The sequence below is a fragment of the Cotesia glomerata genome, linkage group LG1, assembly GCF_020080835.1.
Source record: "Cotesia glomerata isolate CgM1 linkage group LG1, MPM_Cglom_v2.3, whole genome shotgun sequence".
Lineage (NCBI taxonomy): Eukaryota > Metazoa > Arthropoda > Insecta > Hymenoptera > Braconidae > Cotesia > Cotesia glomerata.
In genome coordinates this window covers 33,831,731-33,857,312 of record NC_058158.1, presented here as the reverse complement: position 1 = coordinate 33,857,312, position 25,582 = coordinate 33,831,731, and the positions used below count along the sequence as shown (strand labels likewise).

Here is a 25,582-nt window from a genome sequence, read left to right as displayed (position 1 = left end):
CTCTTTATTTTAAATCTCCACCGATTATGTCATTGCTTTTATAGTTTATTATTTTACCGAATAAATGACAATGTATACTGTAATTACATCTTTGAGATCTGTGTCATGTTTTTTTTATAACTATTACTCATCATTTTTTTTGTAAATGCAATAATTACGGAGTAATATTTGTGACAAATTTTTTAATAAATCTCATTGACTTGGACTAGAACTATTGTTATTTTATTTTATTTTTTTTTTAATATAAACGTGCAATTAGATTATTTTGGAAGTATTATTACAACAATAATTGCAAATATGAAGCTACTCACTGTCGGTAATTTAATTTTAATTATTATTATTGGTAATCAGAAAAAATAGACCGGAAAAAATTTTTAAATTATGAAAAATTCATATTATTTTATTAAAATTATTATTAAATAATAATAATAATAATAATAACCCACAATTTTCCTAAAAAACAAGCGACCCCAGAATGATAGTTTCATTTTTTGTTACAAAAAAAAATTATTATTATTTTTATTTTATAATAATTTTAAAGAAATAATATGAATTTTTCATAACTTAAAAATTTTTTCCAGGATTCATTATTATTAATTATTATTATTATTATTATTACATAATATTTTCAACCGATATGACAATTATTTGTTTAAATTCAATTCAAACGTGCAATTTTCAATTTTTCTTCAGTCAATTTTTAAATTACTTAAAATATAAGTACACATTTGTTAAGGCAAAAAATAAAATTGATAATTATTTAAATCTTTATAAAAAAATTAATATAAATGATATATATTTACGGACGACTGTATTACCAATTCCATTATTGCACTAACAAAAAATAATAATCGAAAACCAAAAAATAATTTACAATACTGAAAAATAAATTTGCTGTTTTTTAAATTTCTAATAAAATCCGGGAGATTTTTGTAAATACCTACCAAGTCATTGCTTAAGATATATATATCAATATTAAAATGATTAATTAATAAATCATCGATTACAAATCCATGGAATTAGAATGAATTAACGTAACAATAATCAATTTAAGTCTATCAAGTATTAGCGTAGTCAATGACCTCAACATAATTAGCAGGAAAGAGACCGTAAGTGCCATCAGGACCGAGTCCCTGCCACCATCCCTCGTCGATAGCATCAATGTGGGTTATAATATCACCAGGATCAAAAGTAATTTCAGTGTCATCGGCCGCTTGGTAGTCGTACAAGGCACGTGCTTTCATGCCTTCATTGTTAGGATCAAAGAATAAGTAAGACTCGCTCTCAGCGTTTAATTGGTTGAAAAGTTCTGCTTCGATGGCTTCAAGGGGCTGATTACTTTCCAGTTCAACATCCTTCATTATATAAGCGTGGGTATCTTCATGCAACTGCTGCTGCTGCTGCTGCTGGTGCTGATCTACTTGATTAAGAATGTCTTTAGTCTCAGGCGGACTAGGTTCAACATTTAGAACTTCTTTAACAGCTTCTACTTTTGGCAGTGCTGGTTCCGAAGGCACTGGTGCTGGAGTTTGAGCTGGAACCGGTGCTGGTGCTGGCGCTGGTGCTGGTGCTGGTGCTGGTGGAGTTGATACCGGCTCTACTTCCTTCTCTTTAGGAATATCAACAACTTTCTTGATAATCTTAACCGGTTCTTTAACGACGGACTTGGAATTTGGAGTTGACTGATGCCCAAAAGCAGCTTTCATCTGTCCAGCAGCTGAATTTTGCTCAAAAACCGCACGCGCGTTGATAGTACGCTGAGCAATCAATTGCTGGGTCTCATTACTTCTCAGCCGGCGCAACTCTTCACTGCGAGATTTGTGTTCTTCATCAGAATCTGAACCGTTTTGCTGAACGGCAGTAGCTAGCTGTTGGTTCCTTAAATTCTTTATCTCCTGAGTGCGTTGTTCAGACTTTATTTGAGTTCGTTGGTTGATCGGCAGTTTAGCAGCAGCCTGTTCTCGCAGTTTGCTCTGCTGTTCTTCCCGAGATCGTGTTTCTAGCTCCAACTGCTGACGTTCTTTGTCCAAGCGACGTTTCTCTTCAGCAACACGAGCTTTCTCTTCCATTTCTTCTTTCTGCCAGAACTCATCTCGCTCTGTGGCGTTGATCTCTTGCTCCGGAATAACGCGCTTGTAAGTGGTACCAACAGGTCCAGAATTACCGACGTCTTTACCTCGAGGTTCACGGAACTTGTAAGTCGAGCCAGTTGCTTTGGCCAGCTGCTCCATGATGAAGTCTATCTCGACGTCATCTTCTGACCTGGCGTTTAAAGTTATATGAGCACCTTTCAGCAGTCTTTCGATGTCTCTAATGTGGTTGGCACACGTTCCCTTTCTCACTATCGGCGCACCTTCTCCTTGCCAATTTATCAACAGACATTTTGGCAAACTGGTTTTAGTGTCAATGACACGGCAAAATGCGTACTGAATTTCTCCGCTGTTTAATTCATCGATCATTTGCTGGAGCCCTTGGTCTCCTGTTCCAACTACTTTTAAATTATTTGATCCTCCTTCGTATCCAAACACCGCCCTATATATAAATTTAGAATAAAATTAAGATAAGTATTAGTGAACTGGTTCATTAAATTCATTAAATTCTGGTTCCAGAAATTAAATATTATTGAATATAGAATATTACCAGTTGGTTGATGACTTGTCATCGACGACACTCTTCCAGGCAGCCACTAAAGAATCGTTATTTTTAGTTAAATTTACAGACATTTTGTTCCGCTTTAGTTTATTAAGTATTGTACATCAAAATGATGAGTATCAAAAATCAAAAAGACATTGCTGGTACGTTGGTTTTATAATCTAGCAATTTAGGTGAAATAGGCGTTTTTCAACTAGTATATACTTTATACTGACATCAGTAAGTCACTAACGGAGCAAAAATTTCGTCCTTGGAGTTTAAATGTATCAGATAAACTACTCTACGGACAACGGTTCACGTATTCTGAGAATAACCAACCGATGGCACCACGTGACTTCTCATGTGCTCTTGTCCTTTTTTTTATAGTCCGCGCAGTTTTTTAAACGTTCAATAAAGTACTTATGTTAGAAAAATTTTGTTATTATATATGTGTGTATTTCCTGCTGTTATCTTGTGATTAAAAATGACTAAAGTACTTTCGCTTTTATTTCAGCTAAAATAATAGAGCAAAATAAGTTTTATGTTATATAAAATAAATAGTCTAAATTTTTTATTTTACAAATAATAAATTATATTCTCTGATTTATTATAATAAAAAAAAAATTTTTCCAATACTTAGCAATATAAAATTTACAATCTTTTTATAAGTAATATTACTTTTTATTATAAGATTTACATTTATTCATCATTATCTCCATTATCATCATGACTTAATCCTTTCTTTCTATCTTTACTAAGTCGTTTCTTTTTCAACCTTTCTATATGTTTCTGTAATTTACCAGAACTCTTCAACTCTTCGTATTGTGAAACCAGATCAATAATTTTCTTCTCAGCTGAAAATTAAATAAAAAAAAATTAACAAAAATAAATAATAATACTGAAGTCAGTAGACATCTGATGATTTTTAGGATTTTTTTAAACAAATAAATTATTAAAATAATAATTTTTTAAAAAATTCCACTGGTAGATGTCAAAAAAATTATGAAAATTAATTTTGCATATATTTAATAATTTTAAGAATTTTATAACAAATAAATTATGGTAAAAAAAATTATAAAAAAAATTGACATGTAGAAATTTTAAAAAATTAAAAATGCAATTTTAAAAAATAATTTTTTGGAACGAATTTTTTAATTAAATAAAATTAAAAAATTGTAAAGTGACAGCTAACTTTAATGTCATAAAAAAATTTATTGTTGCCTTTTTTTTTAATAGTAATTTATTTGTTGTGAAAATTCGAAAAATTGACAGTTAGCTAACTTCAGCTTCATAATAAATATTTAATTAATTAATTATAGATATGGTTACTTACATTTTTTTCTGAAAACAGGTTGCTCTCCTCTCTTAATAGCTTCAGCAATTTGTTTTTTCTCAGCCTCTTCTGCTTCCTTACGTTTCTGAACTTTACGTTCTTCTCTCAGCTGATTCTCTAACCGCTGAATTAAAAATTTAATTTTTTTTATTTCTTCAGGATCTTTGGAAACTTTCAACTCTTTCTTCAGTGCTGTGATGTCATTCTCCTTCAGCTGACTGACAAAGCTGTAGGATTTTTTAAACGCTCTTTCATTAAATTCTCCGCAGAGTTTATCGAATCTAGGATCTCTTGCGATGGGTTTCTTCACTGGTATCACATTCATTAGCGGTGGTACTTTTCTCTTAGCTGATACTTCGACAGGTCGATCGTCGTCATTCCGAGCTCTAGGTTGAGGAACATGATACTTACCACTAGGCTTTGTAGAGTTCTTTTTTTGAATTACTTTATTGAAAATTTTAGTTCCTAATTCATTTTTTAACTTTCGCAATTCTTCTGGGTTCATTCGCGAAACTTCTTTGATTAATTGCGCCTGAAATAAATTTATTTTAATAAATATAATAATAATAATAATAACATTATTATATATTTATGAAAATTAAGTTAACCGACATCTAAAAATTTTTATAATTTTTTTTTATTGAAAAAATTAATACAAAAAAAAATAAAAAAAAAATTTCATTTGTAAAAAACTTGAAAAACTCTAAGTGAAATTTTTAAAAAATATTTCTTTTTTAATTTAATTATTGAAAAAAAATTAAAAACGTCGGCTAACTTTAGTATTATTATATATTTATAAAAAATTTTTTAAAGGTTAACTCTAGTGAATTATTTATTTTTAAATAAACATAAGAATATTATAAAAAAAAAAACTTACTTCTTCATCTTCTAAAAAAGGAGTTTCTTCTATATCTGAAGACATATTTGTTTTTATTTTTATTTTATTAAATTACTTATTTATTAACTTTAATATGTCAATAATAAATACACATGGATACTGTGTACTCGAAAAAAAAATAATAAATGTCACGTGAATAAAGATGGCGCTATAGCGGCAAAAATTAAAAAACTAAATGTCAAAAAAAATGAAACGGAATTTGTTCTTAATATTTGTAGATCTTATTATTTATAATTTTTTAAATTAAATTTATTTATTTAATTGAAATTATCTTAAACTAAATAATAAAAAAAATAAATTAAAAAAGTGCATTTCTTCAATGTGTGAAGTATATATTAATAATAAGGAACTGGGGTATTAAAAATAATAAAAAAACTAAACAATAAATAAAATACTGTATTATTTTTATCTATCAATAATTGAATACTTATTTATTTAAATTCATAAATTAAAATTAGCAAATATTTTAAACCTTATATTTATAATATTGTAAAAAGAAATGGATTTGGTAATAGTATTATTATTTTTTGTTAATATTATCATTATTATTATATATTAATCTAATAAATATAATAGAAAAAATATTATATCGCACATACAAATAATTAAAAATAATAATAAAAATATCATTTTTAAATAAATATGACGCTCGATAATGTTAAATAAAAAAGAAAATGAAATAAATAAATGAAAGCAGAGTTACAATTTAATGAAAATAAGGTCAAATTTAGTACAACAGGAATCACAACTTTTTATTAATTATGTATTTTTTTATTTAACATCAAAAGTGACACTTGGGTTGGACAATGTCTCGTTTTTTTTTTTATTATTTTTTTTTATTATTTTTTATTCATTTTTTATCTCCTTAATATATTTCATGAGTGAAAACAAAACTTATTAATTAATCATACGAAAGGAATTGTCAATCAGAAAAAGGTATTACAGATATAGAGTAGAGCGGTGAGCATATGTGTGTTTGTTATTTTTATTTTATTTCAATATCATCGCGTGTATTTCTTCTTTGTATATGCATGTGTACGAGTTTTATTTCTCTATCTCACGTTATTAATTTCGGTAATACATATATACTTGTTGTAATTATTATAACTTATTTTTGATTAGTGTTAAACGTTAATAATAATTAACTAATTAATAGTGGGCACGCCGAGCGATTGTTGGGCATTTTATTGGCCAATTAATAAAGCTCGTTAGGTGATGTTGGCTTTTTTTAATACTAATGTTAACGTTCATTGTCATATTATGTGTAATGTGTAAGTATAATGATGTACATACACGTGTAAAGCAAAACAAAAAATGCAAAAAGAGCAAAGGACCCATCGTAATAATAATACAAGAGTCGATTTATCGATTGGATCAAGAACCGACTCACTGGGTCCCCAATCACGCATAGATTTTATGTCCGTCGCCTATTTATTTAAAATATTTACATTATTAATAAAACATTATTCAATTTATTTATTATTCATTTTTTTTTTCAATTTTTTTCTTTTTTTATCATATTAATCATTCAATAATTTAATCACTTAGCGGACTGAGTTGATGCAAATGACATATCCATTAAAATATTTATATTTACTATTTAATTTAATTATTATTAATTAATACTTGTTAATAATCTTCTTGTTAAAATCTCTTTTATTGATAATTAAAGGGATTTCGGGAAAGAAAAGAGTATAAGTGATTTTAAACAACGTTTTTATATGGCTTTTTCAAAGAGTATAATTTTTTTTTTCAAAAACAAAAAATATACAACTGACATTAAATTTTAAATTTACTCATTTATACTTTTCTTCTCATCCCTTCAATTATGCAATAATATATATTTATATATTTATAAAAAAAAAAAAAAAAAAAAAAAAAAAAACAAAAATAAGAACATATTTAAAATTTAACAAAAAATTCTTCACAAGCACACTAGATTCGTGCAAATTCACAATTATACATAATTAATTATTATTCGCTCACACTCTTAGTATGTTCTCACAATAGTGACATAATTTATTCAAAAAAAAAAAAGATGTAAAACAGCGTTAAAAAAATTTGTTTTTGTTTTTTTGTTTATATAAACACTAAAAGAGACAAATTTAAATACAAGACGAATTAAAATGACAAAATATCAATGATAAATAATACTATAAAATTTTTATAAATTCTAAAAATGAACAGTGATTCGTATCCACTCATTCCGCTTCGGATTATTGGTCTTAGACCGAATCTTATTCCTTTATATTGTGAATTTGTTTATACTTCATTATTATAATAATAATAATTTTTTTTGTTCTATTTTATATCTTGCTCATTCCATTTCTTTTTGTAATTTTTTTAGTTATCTTATACATACTTTTTCTTCAACAACACGATCTAGACTAATTCATATATAATAATTACATCTAGTAATATCTTATTGTAATAACATATATTGTATTATAATAATTATTTATTATATTATCGTTAATATTTAAATTATTAACCTAAAGTGAGGCGGCGCACGACGGCAAAGCATTTTATTTTTATTTATTTTTTTTTTAGATTTTTTTAATCTTTTTTTTTTAATCAATTTTCAATGGACTTCTACGTCCCCCCGGCACGGAACACCCTGTTGACCACCGTTTCAACATCATTAATATTTATTATTCATCAATTTATTTTATTTTATTAAATCGTTAAATTTATTAATCACATTCTCACGATTATTTATCGATTAATAAATCGTACAGTGAGTCTTTTCACCCGTGCCGTATAATCAATAATCAATAATAAATAATAAATAATAAATAATAAATAATATTACAATTATTAATTATCAATTCAAGTTATAACAGCACGTATGATTTTTAATTGTTGATTACTAACATACCCCACGCATCAACAAGAACAATTCTTCAATAAATCTCATCCCCGTTAATTAAAACCACGGTCTAACTTTCTGGCCACCGTTTTTTTTCTTCTCTCAAACATTACACAGGAATTATTAATCAATACAAATTAATTAATAAATTAAAAAAAAAAATTATAGCCCGTAATTACGCGGCGGGAAATTCACGCAGCCCTCAAGACAAATTTTTAACGACAATAATATATGGAGATGTCGAAAAGTCTGCGTCATTCCTAGCGCTAATTAACGTTTCATTAATAATTAAAGTTTTGTTTTTTAATTATTGAGCGGTAAGCGGAAAAAAAGAAGAAATAAAAAAAAAACAGCCACCGAAAGCGATTGGACGAGAGTAATTATTAAAACGCGTTCAATACTCTAAATACATTACGGAATTTATCAGTGTTGATTGTGCTCTTAATGTGTAATGATTTTTTGTGAATATTATATTTAAATAATACAATGATTGTGTGTAAGTGTAAGTGTGTATGTGTGTAATAACATAAAGTATACATATGATTGTGTTGAATAATGATAGTGTACTTATGGCTCTCAATTATGAACACTTTGGGCATTTATTCGGGACCGAACTGCCGGAGCGCTTCTCACCGTTTAATTTAAACTCTGATAATACAGCAGCAGTCGCGTCAAATAAAATAATCGTTATTATTCATATTGATGATAAATAGGTATCTTTTTTTAATAAACTTTATTTTATTTTAAAAACCTCAAACTTTATATTTGTTTTTATTATTTGAGCGAGAGGGTCGCGCGTAGCAGGTATTTAAGTCACTTTGTGTAAAGGGCTCGCAATTAATATCTTTTATTTCATTAACTTTATTATTTATACATTTATATAGTTTTTATTTTTCTTTTGATAAGACATGCCGTCGGCTGATAACAGGGCGTTCGGCGTACCGGGGTAATAATTTATTTTAAAAGCGAGCTTTCTCGCTTTGCATTTTATATAACTATCAAAACAAAAATAAACCTAGAAGAATTAATAATGCTTTATATTTATTTATATATTTATATATTTACTTGGTTATTATTTCATTATTTTTTGTAACCTACATGAGAATGCATTACTTCCATTCACCTGCTAGTTTTTAATTTTAATAAATTTATAATGTTATTTTTTTTTTAATTTTTTTTTTTTTTTTAATTAGTATTTTCCCTTTACTTTTGTTACTGTAATATCCTACATCTACGTCTTCGCGTGTACTATTTATTGTTTTTATTAAATTTTTAAATAATTCACCTTTGCCGTGTCCTAACTCTAGCTCACACTGAAAACTCTGTTTGCCGTTTCTCATGGGTATTATGAAGCCCAGACTGATGAAGAAACTATCCTTATCTCACTTTACTACTTCATAAACTTATAAGTGAATGGTTGTTGTCATTATTATTTATTTTATTACAATTTCTAATTATACTGATGGCTTATCTACGAGCACGCGCATCGATGGATTCGTTTTTTTTTTTTTTTTTTAATGCTATTGTGGTTTTTTTAAATTATTTTTAAAATCGCTGTTTAGTTTGTTTTTTTTTGACGACCCTCTTATCTCTTCGTTCTTTAACAAAAGTGATCTTTTGATACCATTTTCACTTAAGTTTTATTGAATAATAACGTGACGCGATCTGAATAGTGGTGTTATGTGTATACTTTTATCTGATGACGCTCAATACCATAAATCTGTACTTAGCTGGATCCTCTTTCTTTTAAAATAATTTTTTAAAAATCAATTTTCTATAGGGCGTGCCGATCTAGGTACTGTTTGTTATAATTTTTTATTTTATTTATTTATTTATTTCATACTCATAAATAATTAATTAATTAATCAATAGAGCTTAATATAAAGAGAATTTGACATTTATAAATATCCTGCAAACTTTTAATAGTTATTATCTTTCACTTTAGCAATTATATCATTTTAATTGTCTATTCATCCTTGTGTAATTTTTCTTTTACATTTTACTTTTAAATATTAAAGCATGCCAATTCTAAGGTACATTATTATTATTATTTATTTATGATTTTTGAAAATAATAAATCGCTAATTAACAGGTCTATAGATTCCCCTGATATCACAAGACATCTAGATATAATAATTAATAATAATAATAATAATAATAATAATCAATAATTAATAATTATATATCTCTTCATTTGCGGTGACCGCATTTTATTTTTAATAATAGTAATAATAATCATAATAATAATAATAAATATATTATTTATTATTTTTAAAAATTAATATTTTTTTTCTCATATTGATCAAATTTAACGTTGTATACTTGATTGAATTTTGAATAAGTAAATTAAATCGAAGCATGCCCACGAGACTGACGATTAATGTCACCATAAGTTAAAACACTGTCAGTTTCGATGCATGTTTCAATTATATATTTATTTAATAATTTTTATTTTTTAAATTATAACATATATCACGGTCAGCTTACCCCGCTTATCCATTATTGTTCAATTAATTCTTTAAAACTCATTCTACGATCTACAATTTGTTTTTTTTTTTTTTTTTAATAACTTTTTAGGCCCGTCAAACCCGACTTTGTTTCTTGATCACGTGAAAGCTCATCATATATACTCACACTGTTTTTTTACATATACATATATTTATATAGATATATCTATTGGTCGTTTATATCATCAGTATCTTTCCGGCTGGATGCACGCTTCATTAACTTAATCCCCAGCATTGCCCATCAATAATAAAGATTTATTATTACTCAATGTCGGAACTCATTCGACAATTTCGAATTAAGGGCAGTGACTCATTTCCACGTTCTGTAGTTATTATTGTGTAATTAAATCCACCAGTGCTTTTTTATTTTATTTTATTATTATTATTATTATATTCAATAGATTTTTTTTTATTTTAAATATTTTTCTATGGCTCAACTGTGAACAATCTCAAGATCTCGACGGCGCACATCCTCTGATTTAAATACGGCTACTAGAGATTCCTATCACGTGTAAGTAACTAGTCGTCGGAGCGTGCCGGGTAGACGAATTCGACGAACCGTCCATACTCGGCTCGTTGGATTCTTCCAAGTGTTTAATATGTTGTTTGTTGTTGTTGTAATTATAGTTATAGCTGTTTTTAATGAAGATGTTGATGTTGATGTTGATGTTGATGGCGTTTTTATAATTATACTGTTCGTACCACTTATCCGGTCTCGTTAGAGTTGCGAGTGATCCTAGAGCCATGTGATTTAGCAAACGAAGCACATCTCCAGCCTCCATCGCGACAGTACGAATCGATATAGTAGCACGCCCTGTGTTATAATAACATGTGTTGTATGTATGAGAGTGATTTTAGATCTTCCGTTATTTCCTTTTTTATTATTACTTTTCCTTTTTTTATTATTATTACGTGTTTCCGCGTGGGTATGCGTCTCGCTGTACATGACCGTTTAATAGTAAGTTTCTTGCTCCAACCATCCACCTGGGTTCCGGCGGAGGTAGAATCGTCTCGTTTCATCGTAGATGAAGATGGCCAACATGAATGGAATTGCTGGTAACCACCACACGAATCTAGTAATTTTTATTTTTATAATTAGTACTCAAATTCCAATAAAATTATTAAAAAATTAGGTGAATATTTACTAGTGGGGTCAACCATTTTAATTTTTATTTTTTTGAACCAAATTTATATTTGGCTTTATTATTATATTTTTTTTTGAAAAAATACTTAAGGTAAAAGACCCAGTTATTGACACTGGCCTAGTTGTCTGATACTTGCAATTTTATTCTAATTAAAAAAATAAAATGTTTTCAAAAAACCAATTATCTTAAAATTTATAATTCAAAAATTACGTTTATTAATTTATCAGAGTTTATTTGTTTTTTTTTGTTTTTTTTTTTTTTTTTTTTTTTTTTTTAATTAAAATAATTGCAAGTGTCAATAACTGGGTCTTTTACCTTAAACAAATGAACATTTTTAAAAAATAAAAAGTTGATTATCACAAATTTTCAAAAAAATTTATAAATTTTTTAGAAAATAGTGATATTCAACTATTTTTTTTTTAATTTTTCGTTTTTTTATGTACTTTTCAAAAAAAAATATATCAAAAAAAGATAAAATAGAAATTTTATCCAAAAACATGAGAGCCAAAATTTTTTTCCAACTATTGAAGGCAAAAACGCTATCGAAATCTTTATTTTTTTATTCACGACATTTTTTATCATAAATTTGCCGTAAAAATAAGCAGAATCAAAAAAAAATTTGAAAATGTTAACTTTTCACCTAGTTATGGCCCAAAATAAAGTTGACCCCACTTGTAAATAATTACTAAAAATTATAATACTAAAGTTAGCCGATATTTTAATTTTTTGACTATTTTTCATTTAATAAATTAGAATTGAAAAATATTTATTAAAAATTGCATTTTTTTTTTTTTTATAAATAAAATTTTTTTTTAATTTTTTTGTAATAATTTTTCAATAAAAAAAATTTCAAATGTATCATAAAAATTTCAAAAATTTTTAAATGTCGGCAAACTTCATTTTCCTTAAAAAATTAATTAAACTTCACAGATTTTTCTTTTCAAGGAATACTTACTTGAGTGGGTACATACGAAGACCTTTGTCCATTCCAGGTGTGTAACTTAGGAAAGCTGCGAGGGCTGTCTCGAAGACAATTCCGAAATTCAAGGCCCAGTTTCTCATTCCTTGATGAACAATTGAATTTCTACGTGTCTTACAAACGATCAAATCAGCCCACTGTACAATAACAATTGACACGAAGAAAGCGGTGTGGCAGGTAAATTCCAGTGCTTTACGATCTTTGTAGGTCTGAAATAAAAAATTATAAATTAATTTAATTTTTCCTCATTAATAAATTAATTTTTTTAGATAATATTTACCCATTCCTGGCCATAACTGTCCTTCAAATCATTGATGGCTTTAGAATCCCACATCTTTCTGATACCAAAGAGATCCCGTGGAAGGAAACCGTTCTCAGCCATGATAACAAAGTACACGAAGAATCCAGCAGCTGCTTGGATCATACCAATTTGTCCGTACGCCATCGAGATAAGCCTGGATGATAAAAACACTTCTTAGTTTACATGAATTAGCGTTAAAAAAAAAAAAAAAAAAAAGAAAAAAAAATAACTAAAAAAAGTTATTTATTACAGTAGCATCTAGCGATTCCAACGACGCTAAAGGTTAATCCTCTAGCCTATTTATCGTTGGGATTACTCAATACTCGCAATTTTATAAAACCGCGGTGTTTAGTTGCAGGTGAGCTTTAACTCGAGTAGATTTATTATTTCAGTCGCATACTTGTTACTTTAGCATAGAGTTGCTTCAGTAAGGTGGCATGCTATTACTTACCACTCGTTTAAAGCAAAAGGCCATAGTTTTAATGGATTTGTGGTAAAAGCATGATTTAGTAAGCGCATGCAACAATACACCTAATGGAAGATGATAGCAGAGCTAATGAGTACAAGCATTAAATTTAAAAGCACTTCACGGATTCTATTGATGCATCCGTGAGCTCTAGTCACATATCTACGCACAGTATTTCATTATTTACTCTCATTTGAAACACAGTGAGTTTAAACTAGTGCTTTGTAAATAAAATAGAGTGGCAGAATTCAGAAATAATAATAATAAAGTGAAAGGAAAGTATTTTTTTATTTTAAAATTAAATAATAAATAGTAATTAATATAACACGAGTTACATATTTGGATTTTTCCTTCTTTTCAGCGCTTGACACACTTAAAAAACACTTAAAACTCCATCCAGTCTGAGACGGCTAATGTGATTGCTAATTTTTAAATTATTGTTTTTTAAATTGATTTTAAATAAAATAATAAAAAAATTTAATAAAAATAATAATGCATCTTTAGCTGTGATCATCTAAAAAGACTAAAAGTAAAGGCCATTCAGCATTCCTGACACTAACACCCTAGATGGCAAATGTGCCGTGCTGTATCATCTAACTAATTATCTAATAAAAAATGACAGTGTGTAATTATTGATGACTAAATGTGATGATATTGAATGTCAAGTATTATATCGGTAAAAAATCTAGTTTTTAATAAGCTTGTATGTGTACACACAGTTTCAAGTGTTTAAAATTGCTAGATATTTCTTCAGTACACTATGCACCGATTGATTAAACCCATGAGGATTTTTAGTATCTTTTTTTTAACAATCAATCGGAGCAGAATATAATTAAATTTTTAAAAAAATGTTTGTCGCAGAGTTTAAGATGAAAAATGAAATTAATTATGACATGTTGAATTTGAAATTGAATCTAAAAGTTCATGCTGAATGATTTAGACTTGAATCGACTATTTTGTTCATGTAAAATATATCAGCAATTTCATGAATAAGAAAAAAAAACATTATCGGCTTCTAATATGCCTTTCGGGTGGGTTAACAAAGACACCCACCTTCGGTTGACTAAATTGTCTCTGTAAGGGTCGCGTGGCTGGCGTTTCATAATGTCCGACTCCGGTGCCTCGTACGCTAACGAGATGGCCGGCACCTGCCATCCACCCCATTAATAAGCAAGTGTGTGATAGAAAGTTCTTAAGTGTATTATCATCCATTAATTAATATTCTGAATGCTATTCTGTTTATTATTCAGTTAAGTTTAATTTAATAATAATAATAAATATAATAATAGGACCTTCAGTGGTAGCACACAATCGTTAAATAGCCATAATTAATCCTGTCGAACAAGTTCTTGGAGAAGAAATGGGTATTGTTCGGTAAATAGTGCTACCATTGAAGGGAAAGGATTAGGAAAACTGTAAAAGACCTTCAGGTTATACAGTGTTTCTAATTAATAATATTTAAAATAATAAAAAATAAGATAGATATTTAAATAAAATTAAATTAAAAAATTAGCAGCATCTTCAGCCAGGAAACCTGTACATGGGATTTCCTAACGATTATATTATTTTAAATAAAACCCTCGACTTTTTAAGAAATTAGGATTATATTTAAGCTTTTTAATTTACAAGCAAAACCATTCTCGAATCATTTTTTTTTATTTGTTCTTAAAAAATTATAATTTTATTTTTTCTTTAAAAATAATTATTATTTTATTTCTTCTTTAAAAATTATTATAATTTTATTTCTTCTTTAAAAATTTTTATCACTTTATTTCTTCTTTAAAAATAAATATCATTTTATTTGTTCTTTAAAAATTAATATCATTTTATTTCTTCTTAAAAAATTATAATAATTTTATTTCTTCTTTTTTTTATTTAATATGATTCGAGAATGATGTTTTTAGAGAATATTAGAGATAAATAAAAGAAAAGAAATTATCGATGCCATTCGCAAGCGTTTGTTGATAATTTAAAAGACTGTCCTCCTTGATAAAAAATTATTTAAAAAAAACATTCTAATTAATTTTGTTAGGACAGAATGTTCGTGGCAATCCATTAGAAGTTATCCGCCCAGTGAAGTCTCCTGGATCCTTCCTAATTTTATTAGTATATATAATAGGCCACATAATAAAAAAAAGTAAGACAGGTGATATATAAGGCGGCTTTGTAGATGTTAGTATTATAAATATTAATAACAAAAGAAATTTTAAGAAAGTAATTTTTTGTTATCGCCAGCAGATAAAATAAGTTAACAATCCACATGTCCTCGTTGATTAAATGTTAAAGGTGCCTAGTAGTGAATATAAATAAAATAATAATAGTAATAATAAAAAATAAAAATTGCAATCGCAGATAAAATATATAAAAGTTACAGAATAAAATTAATTATTAATTAATTAAAGTAGCACAGCAGCTGCGATAGTTATTTTTTATGAAATTTTAAATTATGTGTTTTTAAAATATAATATTTCTGTTGTTATTGTTGGTGTATTGCACAATTTTTAAAACTGGTATATCTAAAAAAAATTTTTTTTAGATAAACATTTATAAAAATTAATATTATTAAACATTTTTACTATTATAATTATAAAATAAAAAAAATAGTAATTTAACGAGTATACAGAAATCCTAGGATCTATTAAATTAATTTCTAACTAACAACAACATTATACTCATTAACTACTAGAATCATATAAATTCTATTTAATGAAATTGTTGATGATTATAACATTTAAAATATCTAATAAATTTTAATCAACTTAACTGAAAAATTAATACACCAAATCAACAATTTCACGAGTTACAATAAGAACAGTTGTTTTTAAAATTAAGACGCAGATAAATAAATTATTTTAGAGATTATTTTTATAAATAGCAAGGCAATTAGCAACAAAAACAAAATTCGCTGGAGGCTTATATTGTAAAATTATAGGCAGGCAGGATTGAGTAGGAATAAAAATATATATTATATAATATAGTGATAGTTATATAGTGATTTAAAATAAAGGGTTGATTTTAAATAATTATACAAGTATGTTTAGTTGTTGAGGTTCGTTGAAGGTTTTTAAAAACATGAGGTACAGTTAAAAGATGCTGACAGAATGCTGATGAATGAACATGCTAAAGACGCAGTGACATATCCCTTTCTATTAGTGAATTAATTAATTTTTTTGGAGATAATTATGGTTTTTTAAAAATTAAAAATTTACTTGATTGAGCTTGTTATCGATGACTCAGGAAAAAAAAATTCTTAGATGAATTTAATATTAAAAATTTTTTTAAGAGAAGAATTTTATAATGTGTGCTTTAAAATAATTTTTTAATAATTTGGAGGCTTACCTTTTGCATTTGAGCCCCCTTTATCTAATGACATGACTTTTAGATGATGATTAGAAAAATATTTAACAGTTTTCAATTTCGAAAATTTATTTTGATTTATTTTTTATCTAATACGCGGCTTTTAAATTAATTATTGTAAATTAAATAATTTAATTTTTTTTTAAATTGATAATTATTAATCGAAATTGAGAGCTGATTAAAACTCCAAAGTTGCGAGAAGTAAATAAAATAGAAATTGGTTTTTAATTGAGAACATGACACACATGAAGTGATAAATATATAAATAAAATTAGGTGGAAGAAAAAGAAGAAGAAATCAATAATAAATATTTTTCAATAGCCAAGAGTTATCGCTCTGCAACTTTACACTTGAAATTCTTATCAATATAATTATGCAACAACAAATATAAGTATATGAATGTTGTATGTTATGATTAATAAGAAAAATCAAAATCTTGTGATACCAGAATAATTTTTTTTTTTTTTTTTAATAAAACCTCTTGAATTAATAAATTCCAACGTATTTAATGTCCAAAGTAATTATTAATGAAGATGATGATGATGAGGGACAATTATTTAAAATACAACCAAAAACCCAGAGCCAAAAAGTCAGTATAAGTAGAAAGAAATGAAAATATATTTTTTTTAAGTTTCAAAGTGCCCAATCGAGTTAATAAGAAGATTTTTAAATTTTTTTGAGTCGTACTAATTTGTTATTATACGCCAAGTATTAAATTTTATTAAAAAAATAAAATAATAATAAAATAGGATAAAATATAATCTCAAAATAATTGAGAGATTATTATATAAATTTAAATAATAAAAAAAAATATATGAAAATTGAAAATAATAATAGGGGATTTTGAATATTGAAGAAATAAATAGTGGAGATAATATATTAATACTTAGCGGTAATAACAGTTTAATAAGTGCTTAAACTCGGGTGTTATGTATATCTGTTTGAAGATTGGAGATGTTGATGTGTTACCTTTCATTAACTAGCTTGTCAGTGAAGGGGTTTCGTGGTTGTCGCTTCATAATATCGCTCTCTGCCTGCTCGTAGGCTAACGAAATGGCGGGTACCTGACGTCATATTATCAATAAGCTTAATGAGAATTTGTGAACAATATAATAAAGAGAGAAAAAAAAAAACAAAATAAATAAAATAAATTTACACATAGTTCACTCAATGACAACATAATAATAAATAATAATTCGATAAATTATGAAATTTATGAGTTTTGATGGATAAAAAATAATAAAAAATTGGGGATTGTTTCAAGTTTACGGGTAATAATTGTAATAATGGGTGTTGGATGTTGTGAAAGGAGGATAAGACGGACAGGACTTTAAAATAATTCATTTTCTGCTTGAATGCTGCTATTTGCTCCAACTGTCCTTTATGAATCCTAAATAAATAATTATGTACTGAAAAATAATTTGATTTCTGTTAACTGCACTCTAAATTGAAATACGGGATTTCCAGCAGACGGTGTTTACTGAGGGTAGCTACCTGTGACGCAATAGATAAATAAATATAGTCTTCTAGCGTTATAATAATATAAATAATACAGGAGCATTGTTATGTTGAAGATGAGGCGTCGAGGAATTAAGTGGGCAGCTACTGCCTGGCGATAAAATAATAAATTGAAGAAACCTGTCGTTAACGAGTTTGTCAAATAGAGGGTTACGTGGACGTCTCTTCATAATGTCCGACTCAGCATGTTCGTACGCCAATGATATAGCTGGTATCTGATATAATCCAGAGTCAATATAAATAGCATTGGCTCGGAAGACTCTGAAATATTGACTGTAAAGAACACTGGAATCGATTGCTTGTATAATCAACTTTCGAGCAGACATCAGTTGTGTAATATTGTAATTATAAATTATTATTATGTGATAAACAGTTTGCAGATTGACAATCGATTCCTTTGGTCTTTAATAATTTTAAATTTACATAAGCTAGTTAAAGACTTTGAATGACTTACCATATCAGTTCCTAAATCGATGCAGAGAATGGTGACAGTTCCAAGTGGAAGTGGGATATCACAGAGAATGAATGCAAGGAAGGGTGAGATCTCAGGAATGTTTGATGTCAAGGTGTAGGCGATGGACTTCTTCAAGTTGTCGAAGATAAGACGACCCTCCTCGACTCCAGTAACGATTGAAGCAAAGTTGTCGTCCAGCAGAATCATGTCGGCAGCCTGTTTTGATACATCCGAACCGGAGATACCCATAGCAACACCAATGTCAGCTTTCTTCAAAGCCGGCGAGTCGTTTACACCATCACCTGGTAATTAATAATCAGTAATTATTAACAAGTGCTTAAAGTATTTTTTTTTTCAAGCCTAGAAGAAATATTGAAAATGATAATTTTATTTATTAAAACTAGCAACCTTGCAGTCACTATGTGACTACCGTGACTTTTGAATTATAAATAAGTAAAATTTTGCTTTATTAAATAATGAAATTTGTTAAATTGCATTGTACTTTCTTAAATATTAACGATTTTAAAGATATAAGCTCATCCCGATGTTACACTCATCAAGAGCTTTCATTTGAGTACCTACATGCATTTTGATATATTTTTCATATATTCATATATATAATATATATAAATATATCAAAAATTGATGTGGGTACTTAAATGAAAAGTCTTGATGAATGTAACATCGGGGTGAGCTTATATCTTCAAAAATATCATTAGTTGACAAGATAGCAAAATCAGTTCTCAATTATTGACATTTTTTAAGATATAAGCTCATTCTGATGTTGCACTCATCAAGAGCTTTCATTTGAGTACCCACATGCATTTTGATATATTTTCCATATATAAATATATATGAAATATATGAAAAATTGATGTGGGTACTTAAATGAAGGGTCTTGATGAGTGTAACATCGGGGTGAGCTTATATCTTTAAAAATGTCATTAATTCACGAGATAAAAGGTCATTCCTTTATTATTTATCTAGAGATAGAGCATTTTCGAATGCAGTCTAAATATTTATCATCATAAATTGACAATTGGTGAGAATGATATGAAACCATGAAAAGGCACAACTCTAGGTCAAGACTTTTCCAACGATAACAAATTTAACCATATCTTATTAATATGGATTAAATAAATAGATTAACTTACCAGTTACAGCGACAATAGCTCCCATACGCTGACAACCCTCAACGATAATAAGTTTCTGCTGGGGTGAAGTACGAGCGAACACAATTTCGGTGTGATACCTGAGAATCTCATCCAGCTGGTCGGAGTCAAGGTCTCTGAGCTCACCACCGTGAACGACTGCAGCCTTAGCTTCTCGTGGATTAACTTCTGACACGGGAATGTTCAAGCGCTGAGCAATGTCTTCGACAGTCTCGTTACCTAGAGGTTAATTGGGAGCGACAAGAAAAAAAAAGAGCATGTAGTAATAGATTACATAGAGGAACAACGAGGGCAGTTCTTATTACTTTAAGTAAGTAAGATATATTTAAAAAAAAAAAAAATAAGAGTACCTTCAGAAATGATACCGACAGACTTAGCGATGGCTTTGGCAGTGATCGGATGGTCACCAGTGACCATGATAACTTTGATACCAGCGGATCGACACTTGGCGACGGCGTCAGGTACAGCAGCTCGTGGAGGATCAATCATGGACATGAGTCCTACGAAACGTAGGTTTTCGGTAGGGAAATTGGGATCGTCAGAGTTAAATTTGAAGCCGACAGGGTATTTGTCGGACGGGAGAACGTAGTCGCAGAATCCGAGAACACGCTCGCCAAGACCGCCGAGTTCGAGATACGCGTTATTAAATGCCTCTTTCATTTCCTCATCGAGTACTTTTTCTTTGCCACCAATGAAAATAGTGGAACAACGGTCAAGAATTCGTTCAGGGGCACCCTTCATTACTAATAAATAACGCGGGTCATTAGGATCTTCGGACTCGTGAATTGAAACTTGATATTTGTTAGTCGAATTAAAGGGTACTTCACATACTTTTTTATTTCTTTTACGGATACCCATAACGTCCCCAAGTGCGAGCTCCATGCATTTAAGCAAAGCCGCTTCAGAGGCATCACCGTTAACTTCGCGCTGGAGGATGGGTTCACCCTCCTGACCGGGTTTGAATTCAGCTCGATTACAAAGGGTGGCGATCTTGGCGAGAGCCTTAAATCCAGGACTCGTACGATCGTACTGCACGCCAGATTGGTTTTCTGTCGTGTCGGCTTCGATGATCTGATTGTCGAACCACATGTGAGCGACAGTCATTCGGTTTTGGGTCAAGGTTCCGGTCTTGTCAGAGCAAATAGTCGACGTCGATCCAAGTGTCTCTACGGCCTCGAGGTTCTTTACTAGACAATTTTTGGAGGCCATTCTCTTAGCAGTCAGTGTAAGACATACGGTAACAGTGGCCAACAGACCTTCAGGTACGTTTGCTACAATAATACCAATTAGGAAAATCACAGCGTCAAGCCAGTGGTATCCCAGGATAAAGGCAATAACGAAGAAGGTTACACCCAGGAATACAGCCACGCCGGTAATCAAGTGGATGAAGTGGTGGATTTCTTTGGCAATTGGTGTCTCGCCGGTGTCTAGCCCAGAGGCAAGACCAGCGATTCTTCCCATTACAGTGTTGTCTCCGCAGCAAATCACGACACCCTTGGCTGTGCCTTCGACTGCATTCGTCGAGAAAAATGCGAGGTTCTTTGTTTCAAGCGGGTTTTCGTTGGTGAACTCCGGTGACCTCGATTGCGGCTCCGATTCACCAGTTAGCGAACTGTTGTCTACCTTGAAGCCTCGTGACTCGATTACTCTGATGTCAGCGGGGATACGGTCACCGAATTTGACTTCGACAACATCGCCAAGCACGAGGTCCTCTGCCCTCAGGGTTAGTTTTTCACCTTCTCGAAGGACAGTCGCGAATTGCGGCACCATGTTTTTGAACGACTCCATTATTTTGCTCGATTTGCTTTCCTGATAGTACGAGAATATACCCGTTACTATTACTACAGCTGCGAGCACGATACCAAGGTAGAGATTGTCGTCATTGGGGTCCTCGCTCGTCGACGCCTGGATCCCGTACGCGACAAAACAGAGGAACGCTCCAATCCATAACAGCAGGGCGAATCCACCGAACAAATTTTTACAAAATTTAACCCATTCTGGAGTCGTTTTCGGAGGCGTCAATGCGTTTGGGCCGTCCCTCAAGAGATTCTCTTTTGCTTTCGCATGACTGAGTCCCTGGAAGTAGAATAGTGAGTGTTGTTGAAATTTTGGGAAAAATTATTTTTTTTTTAACATGGTTTTATAGTTTTAACAAGGTGTTACCTTTTTAAATTATTTTAATCTACTAAAATTTTTATAAATTAATCAGCGGATTAAAATACATTGAATAAAATTTCACAAAAAACAAATTTCTTGCGACAAGAAAATTTTAAGGAAGACAAAAATTATTTTGGAGCAAAAAGAAATTTTCTTTGACTTCATTCAAGAAATTTTAAATATCTTCCTTAACATTTTTTTGAGTCAAGAAAATTTAGAATCCAGTCAAGAATTTTTTTTTTCAGTGTACTTTATTCAAAATTACACAGAAAGGTAACACTGCGTCTAGACTACTATTATTTTTCTTTAATTATTATTAAAAGTTTGGTAATTATTTACAAGTGGGGTCCATCCTATTTTTGGCCATATCTAGATGAAAAATTAACATTTTTAATTTTTTTTATTCTGCTTGTTTTTACGGCGCATTTATGATAAAAAATGTCGTGAAAGGAAAAAAAAAATTTCGATAGCTATTTTGCCTTTAAAAGTTGGAAAAAATTTTGGCTCTCATGTTTTTGGATAAAATTTCAATTTCATTTTTTTTTTATATTATTGATATATTTTTTTTTTTTTTTTTAAAAGAATAATTAAATAAAAAAAAAGGTAAATATCACAATTTTCTAAAAAATTTATAAATTTTTTTGAAAATTTGTTAAAATTGTAGTAATCAACTTTTTTTTTTTTTTTTTAATTGTTCATTTTTTTATGTATTAAAAAAAATACATCAATAAAATCAAATAGAAATTTCGTTCAAAAAAATGAAAATGAAAATGGTGGACCCCACTTGTAAATAATTACCACATGTTTTTATAGTTCTAACAAGTTGTTACTTTTTTATATTATTTTAATCCACTAAAATTTTTAAAAATTATAAAAATTAATCAGCGGATTAAAAAACATTAAATAAACTCTACTTTATCCGCTAACATCAAAATTACACAAAAAGGTAACACCGTGTCTAGACTACTATTGTTTTCTTTAATTATTATTATTAAAAAAAAAAAAATCTTACATTTTCTGGATGAGTCTGAAATCTCTGGTAAAGCTCTTCAATTGTGATTTTATGAAAATCAATATCCAACTCCTGTTTCAAATCATCTAAATCTCCCTTCTTCTTTGGGGCCTTTCGCCGCGACTGCAGAAAATTTAAAATAATAAAGTTAGTAAATAATAAAAATAATAATAAAGATAGAAATAATAATATGAGCGACAAGCATTAATTAAGAGATGTCAGTAGTAAAAAATTCCTCTCAACAATTAATATAAATTGGCTGCTTTCTCTGGAGACTGAGGCCGAGCCACCGTCATCACCATCAATAACCAGCATGCTTGCAGTTAGCGCGACACAAATTAATAAGTCGTCATCCTTATTAACCTTTTAATTAAAAAGTCTACAGTATGTTTATTCAATACTGGATATATCTTCGCTACACCCTCAGTCTTCTTCCAGATCTCACGATCAGCTCAGCGTTTTTTAGTTTATTATTTTATTATCAAAGCCCGTTCTTCAGCAAAAATATTTTTACGGGCATTAATTTGTTTTTTAAGAGTTATTGTTAGTGTTAAGTATATATTTAATCATGCATACCAATCAACGGAAGTATTACTCTGTAATTTTAATTACAAGCTTAAATAATTTGCAGAAGAAGAATATATGTTAGTCAGAAAAAGAAGAATTAGTTTTAAAGCTTACAATAATTAATTTTTTGTTAGTAATTATATTTATTCGCTTAAAATATATTGTTATTTATAAAATTACCAAGTTAGCAGAGTGTTAAGTGTAGAAAAACTATTCAACGATAATATAAAAACCCAACAATAGCTGGAAGATGCGAAAGAACGAAGCGGATTATCAAGAGGATAATAGAAGAAAAACCCCTGAGAAATAATAGTAAGTGTGTATAAGTATATAATAAAATAAGTAGGTGAGTGAGCGAGCAAGTAAGTTGTATTTTAAGCAAAGGTGTTTGTTAGTATTATACGTTATATCTCATCGAGCATGATAGGTCGAGCGTAGGTTTATCTGCAGAAAGGGCAGACAGTATGTTGGTTTATTCATCCCTTATACTATTTACATCGTTATTAAATACCACCTGAGAAAGCTCAAAGGATAAAAAGTAAAGTAGTTTGCAGACAGCTTCAACAAAATTAATAAAAAAATTCTGTTTCTTTATAAATAAATTCAAATATGAATCTCATTAGAGGATTAAATAGAGCCGGTTAAAGGTTGGAGGTCATCAGAAGTACGGAGTTTAGTTTGAGAGAAAAGTTTTTATAGTGTTATTTAAAGCAACCCATATTAATTGACGTATTTCCATTATTTTGAAATGTCATAAAGTGAGTTTTTTTTTTATTTTATTTTTATAGAGGAGAAGTAAAGTTGTAAATAAAGTATGGAGTAATTTTAGAAATGGTTTCCTCTTTCGTCAGTTATGAGAAGAGTATTGATTTAGTGTCGCAAAACCGACTTGTTATTTTATTATTATATTTTTATTCCATTCAATTCAATAGAATTGTTTTTTTGATGTGTATTCTGTGTGTGTACCTTGTACATTCCATCAGCAGTTTTGTTGTCGTCGCGAACGTTCGGTAACGTGGCGACTCTATATGAGTCTGTACGGCCATGCTGTAAAAAATAAAGTTTAGGAAATGAGTGATGGTATGAATAACTTAAAAAATAAATAAATAAATGAAAGGTTTTTTTAAATAAAAATAATTTTGACCAGGGCTGGATGAATGAGTAAACAAATAAACCGTGGATTAATGATCAATGACCACTCTTGATACATAATGAATGATTATGTGATTAAAAGGAATAAAAAGTGATGCGCTTGACCATCGCCGCTCCTAAAATAATGTTTTATAATTTCAAGTGCGGCCTTGTGTACCATTGGATAACCAGGTACTTCCGTTTAGTTACATTAGACGGTTTTAAAAGGCGTCGACGTGTCAGATAATATCTCATGAATGCTCAATATGAGTATTTAGATTTTATTGTCAATGCACTGTTATTTTTTAATAGGGAATTTTGAAGGAATTATTACGTAATTTTTTAATAGGGTCAGATTTTTTGCGCAGACTTAATTAATTTAAAGCCGAATTTCAGCGAAGTGGTAATGGTCAATTTAAGTCAGACGTAAAACCCATCTCAAGTAGTTGCAATACTCTATTAGTCATACGGAAACAATTTTCTGGAGATTCTCGCATTATATCGGGCGGTGTAAATGTCACGTGTAATAAAACGTTTAATGACTCATCACCACGAGCTATTGTGTGGGAAGAATTAGAGTTATTGTATATTGTCATAAAAGAGTGGTTAATAGTTCGAATGCGAGGTTAGATCAATGACTGTAATGCGCATGGTTATTTATGTGATATCAATTTGCTTAAATTTATAAATTTATGTCTTTTAGGGTTGTTAAGAAATCTCGGTGTTTTTTAATACAATTTTTATCCGAGGAAATAAATTAGTTATTAATTTTTATAAGACTTTACTTCAACAGAAAAAATTAATTTTAAAGAAAAAATTTTGAGATAAGAAAATTATTTCAAAATTTAGTATAATAAATTTTTTGTCTTGAATCAAGCTAAAAGTTACTGAAAAATTTTTTGCTTGATTAAAAATTTAAATTCTTTAAAATGATTTTCTTGTTAAAGATTCTTCACGGAAAAAAGAAAAATTACTTTATGTACTGTAACGTAGCGCTCCGTACACTGATAGAAGGATTTGTTTATAGTTAAAAAATCATTTAATAGATACCACTTTTTAGTCCTTAATAAATATTTCTTAGTATT

At 29.0% G+C, this 25,582-nt stretch overlaps 3 protein-coding genes across 10 annotated transcripts in view; all 3 read right to left on the bottom strand.

Moving 5' to 3' along the window:
• Nucleotides 1–784: 784 nt before the first annotated feature.
• Nucleotides 785–2,972, bottom strand: LOC123260509 (drebrin-like protein B). Its single transcript, XM_044721637.1, has 2 exons — nucleotides 2,641–2,972; nucleotides 785–2,532 (listed from the first exon to the last, which is right to left on the bottom strand). The coding sequence occupies exons 1-2, from the start codon at nucleotides 2,721–2,723 to the stop codon at nucleotides 1,059–1,061; spliced, it is 1,557 nt and encodes a 518-aa protein (XP_044577572.1). The 5' UTR covers nucleotides 2,724–2,972; the 3' UTR covers nucleotides 785–1,058.
• Nucleotides 2,973–3,290: 318 nt separating this feature from the next.
• LOC123260565 (ribosomal RNA processing protein 36 homolog) lies at nucleotides 3,291–4,962 on the bottom strand. The gene is made up of 3 exons (XM_044721729.1): nucleotides 4,842–4,962; nucleotides 3,965–4,496; nucleotides 3,291–3,485 (listed from the first exon to the last, which is right to left on the bottom strand). Exons 1-3 carry the CDS (start codon nucleotides 4,884–4,886, stop codon nucleotides 3,331–3,333), a joined length of 732 nt encoding a protein of 243 aa, XP_044577664.1. The 5' UTR covers nucleotides 4,887–4,962; the 3' UTR covers nucleotides 3,291–3,330.
• Nucleotides 4,963–8,499: 3,537 nt separating this feature from the next.
• LOC123260458 (sodium/potassium-transporting ATPase subunit alpha) overlaps nucleotides 8,500–25,582 on the bottom strand; it is a 36,726-nt gene continuing 19,643 nt past the window's right edge. For 4 of the 8 annotated variants that reach the window (XM_044721591.1, XM_044721599.1, XM_044721607.1 and 1 more), the window contains 8 exons: nucleotides 22,800–22,922; nucleotides 19,981–21,706; nucleotides 19,613–19,849; nucleotides 18,459–18,760; nucleotides 14,183–14,277; nucleotides 12,643–12,817; nucleotides 12,339–12,571; nucleotides 8,500–11,311 (listed from right to left, as the gene is read on the bottom strand). In XM_044721591.1, coding sequence (XP_044577526.1) covers nucleotides 11,191–11,311; nucleotides 12,339–12,571; nucleotides 12,643–12,817; nucleotides 14,183–14,277; nucleotides 18,459–18,760; nucleotides 19,613–19,849; nucleotides 19,981–21,706; nucleotides 22,800–22,922 — 3,012 coding nt within the window. In that variant the 3' untranslated portion in view covers nucleotides 8,500–11,190. Of the gene's footprint in view, nucleotides 11,312–12,338; nucleotides 12,572–12,642; nucleotides 12,818–14,182; nucleotides 14,278–17,455; nucleotides 17,551–18,124; nucleotides 18,220–18,458; nucleotides 18,761–19,612; nucleotides 19,850–19,980; nucleotides 21,707–22,799; nucleotides 22,923–24,332; nucleotides 24,414–25,582 lie in introns of all 8 variants that reach the window. The other 4 variants (XM_044721562.1, XM_044721584.1, XM_044721577.1 and 1 more) reach the window with 3 other exon arrangements.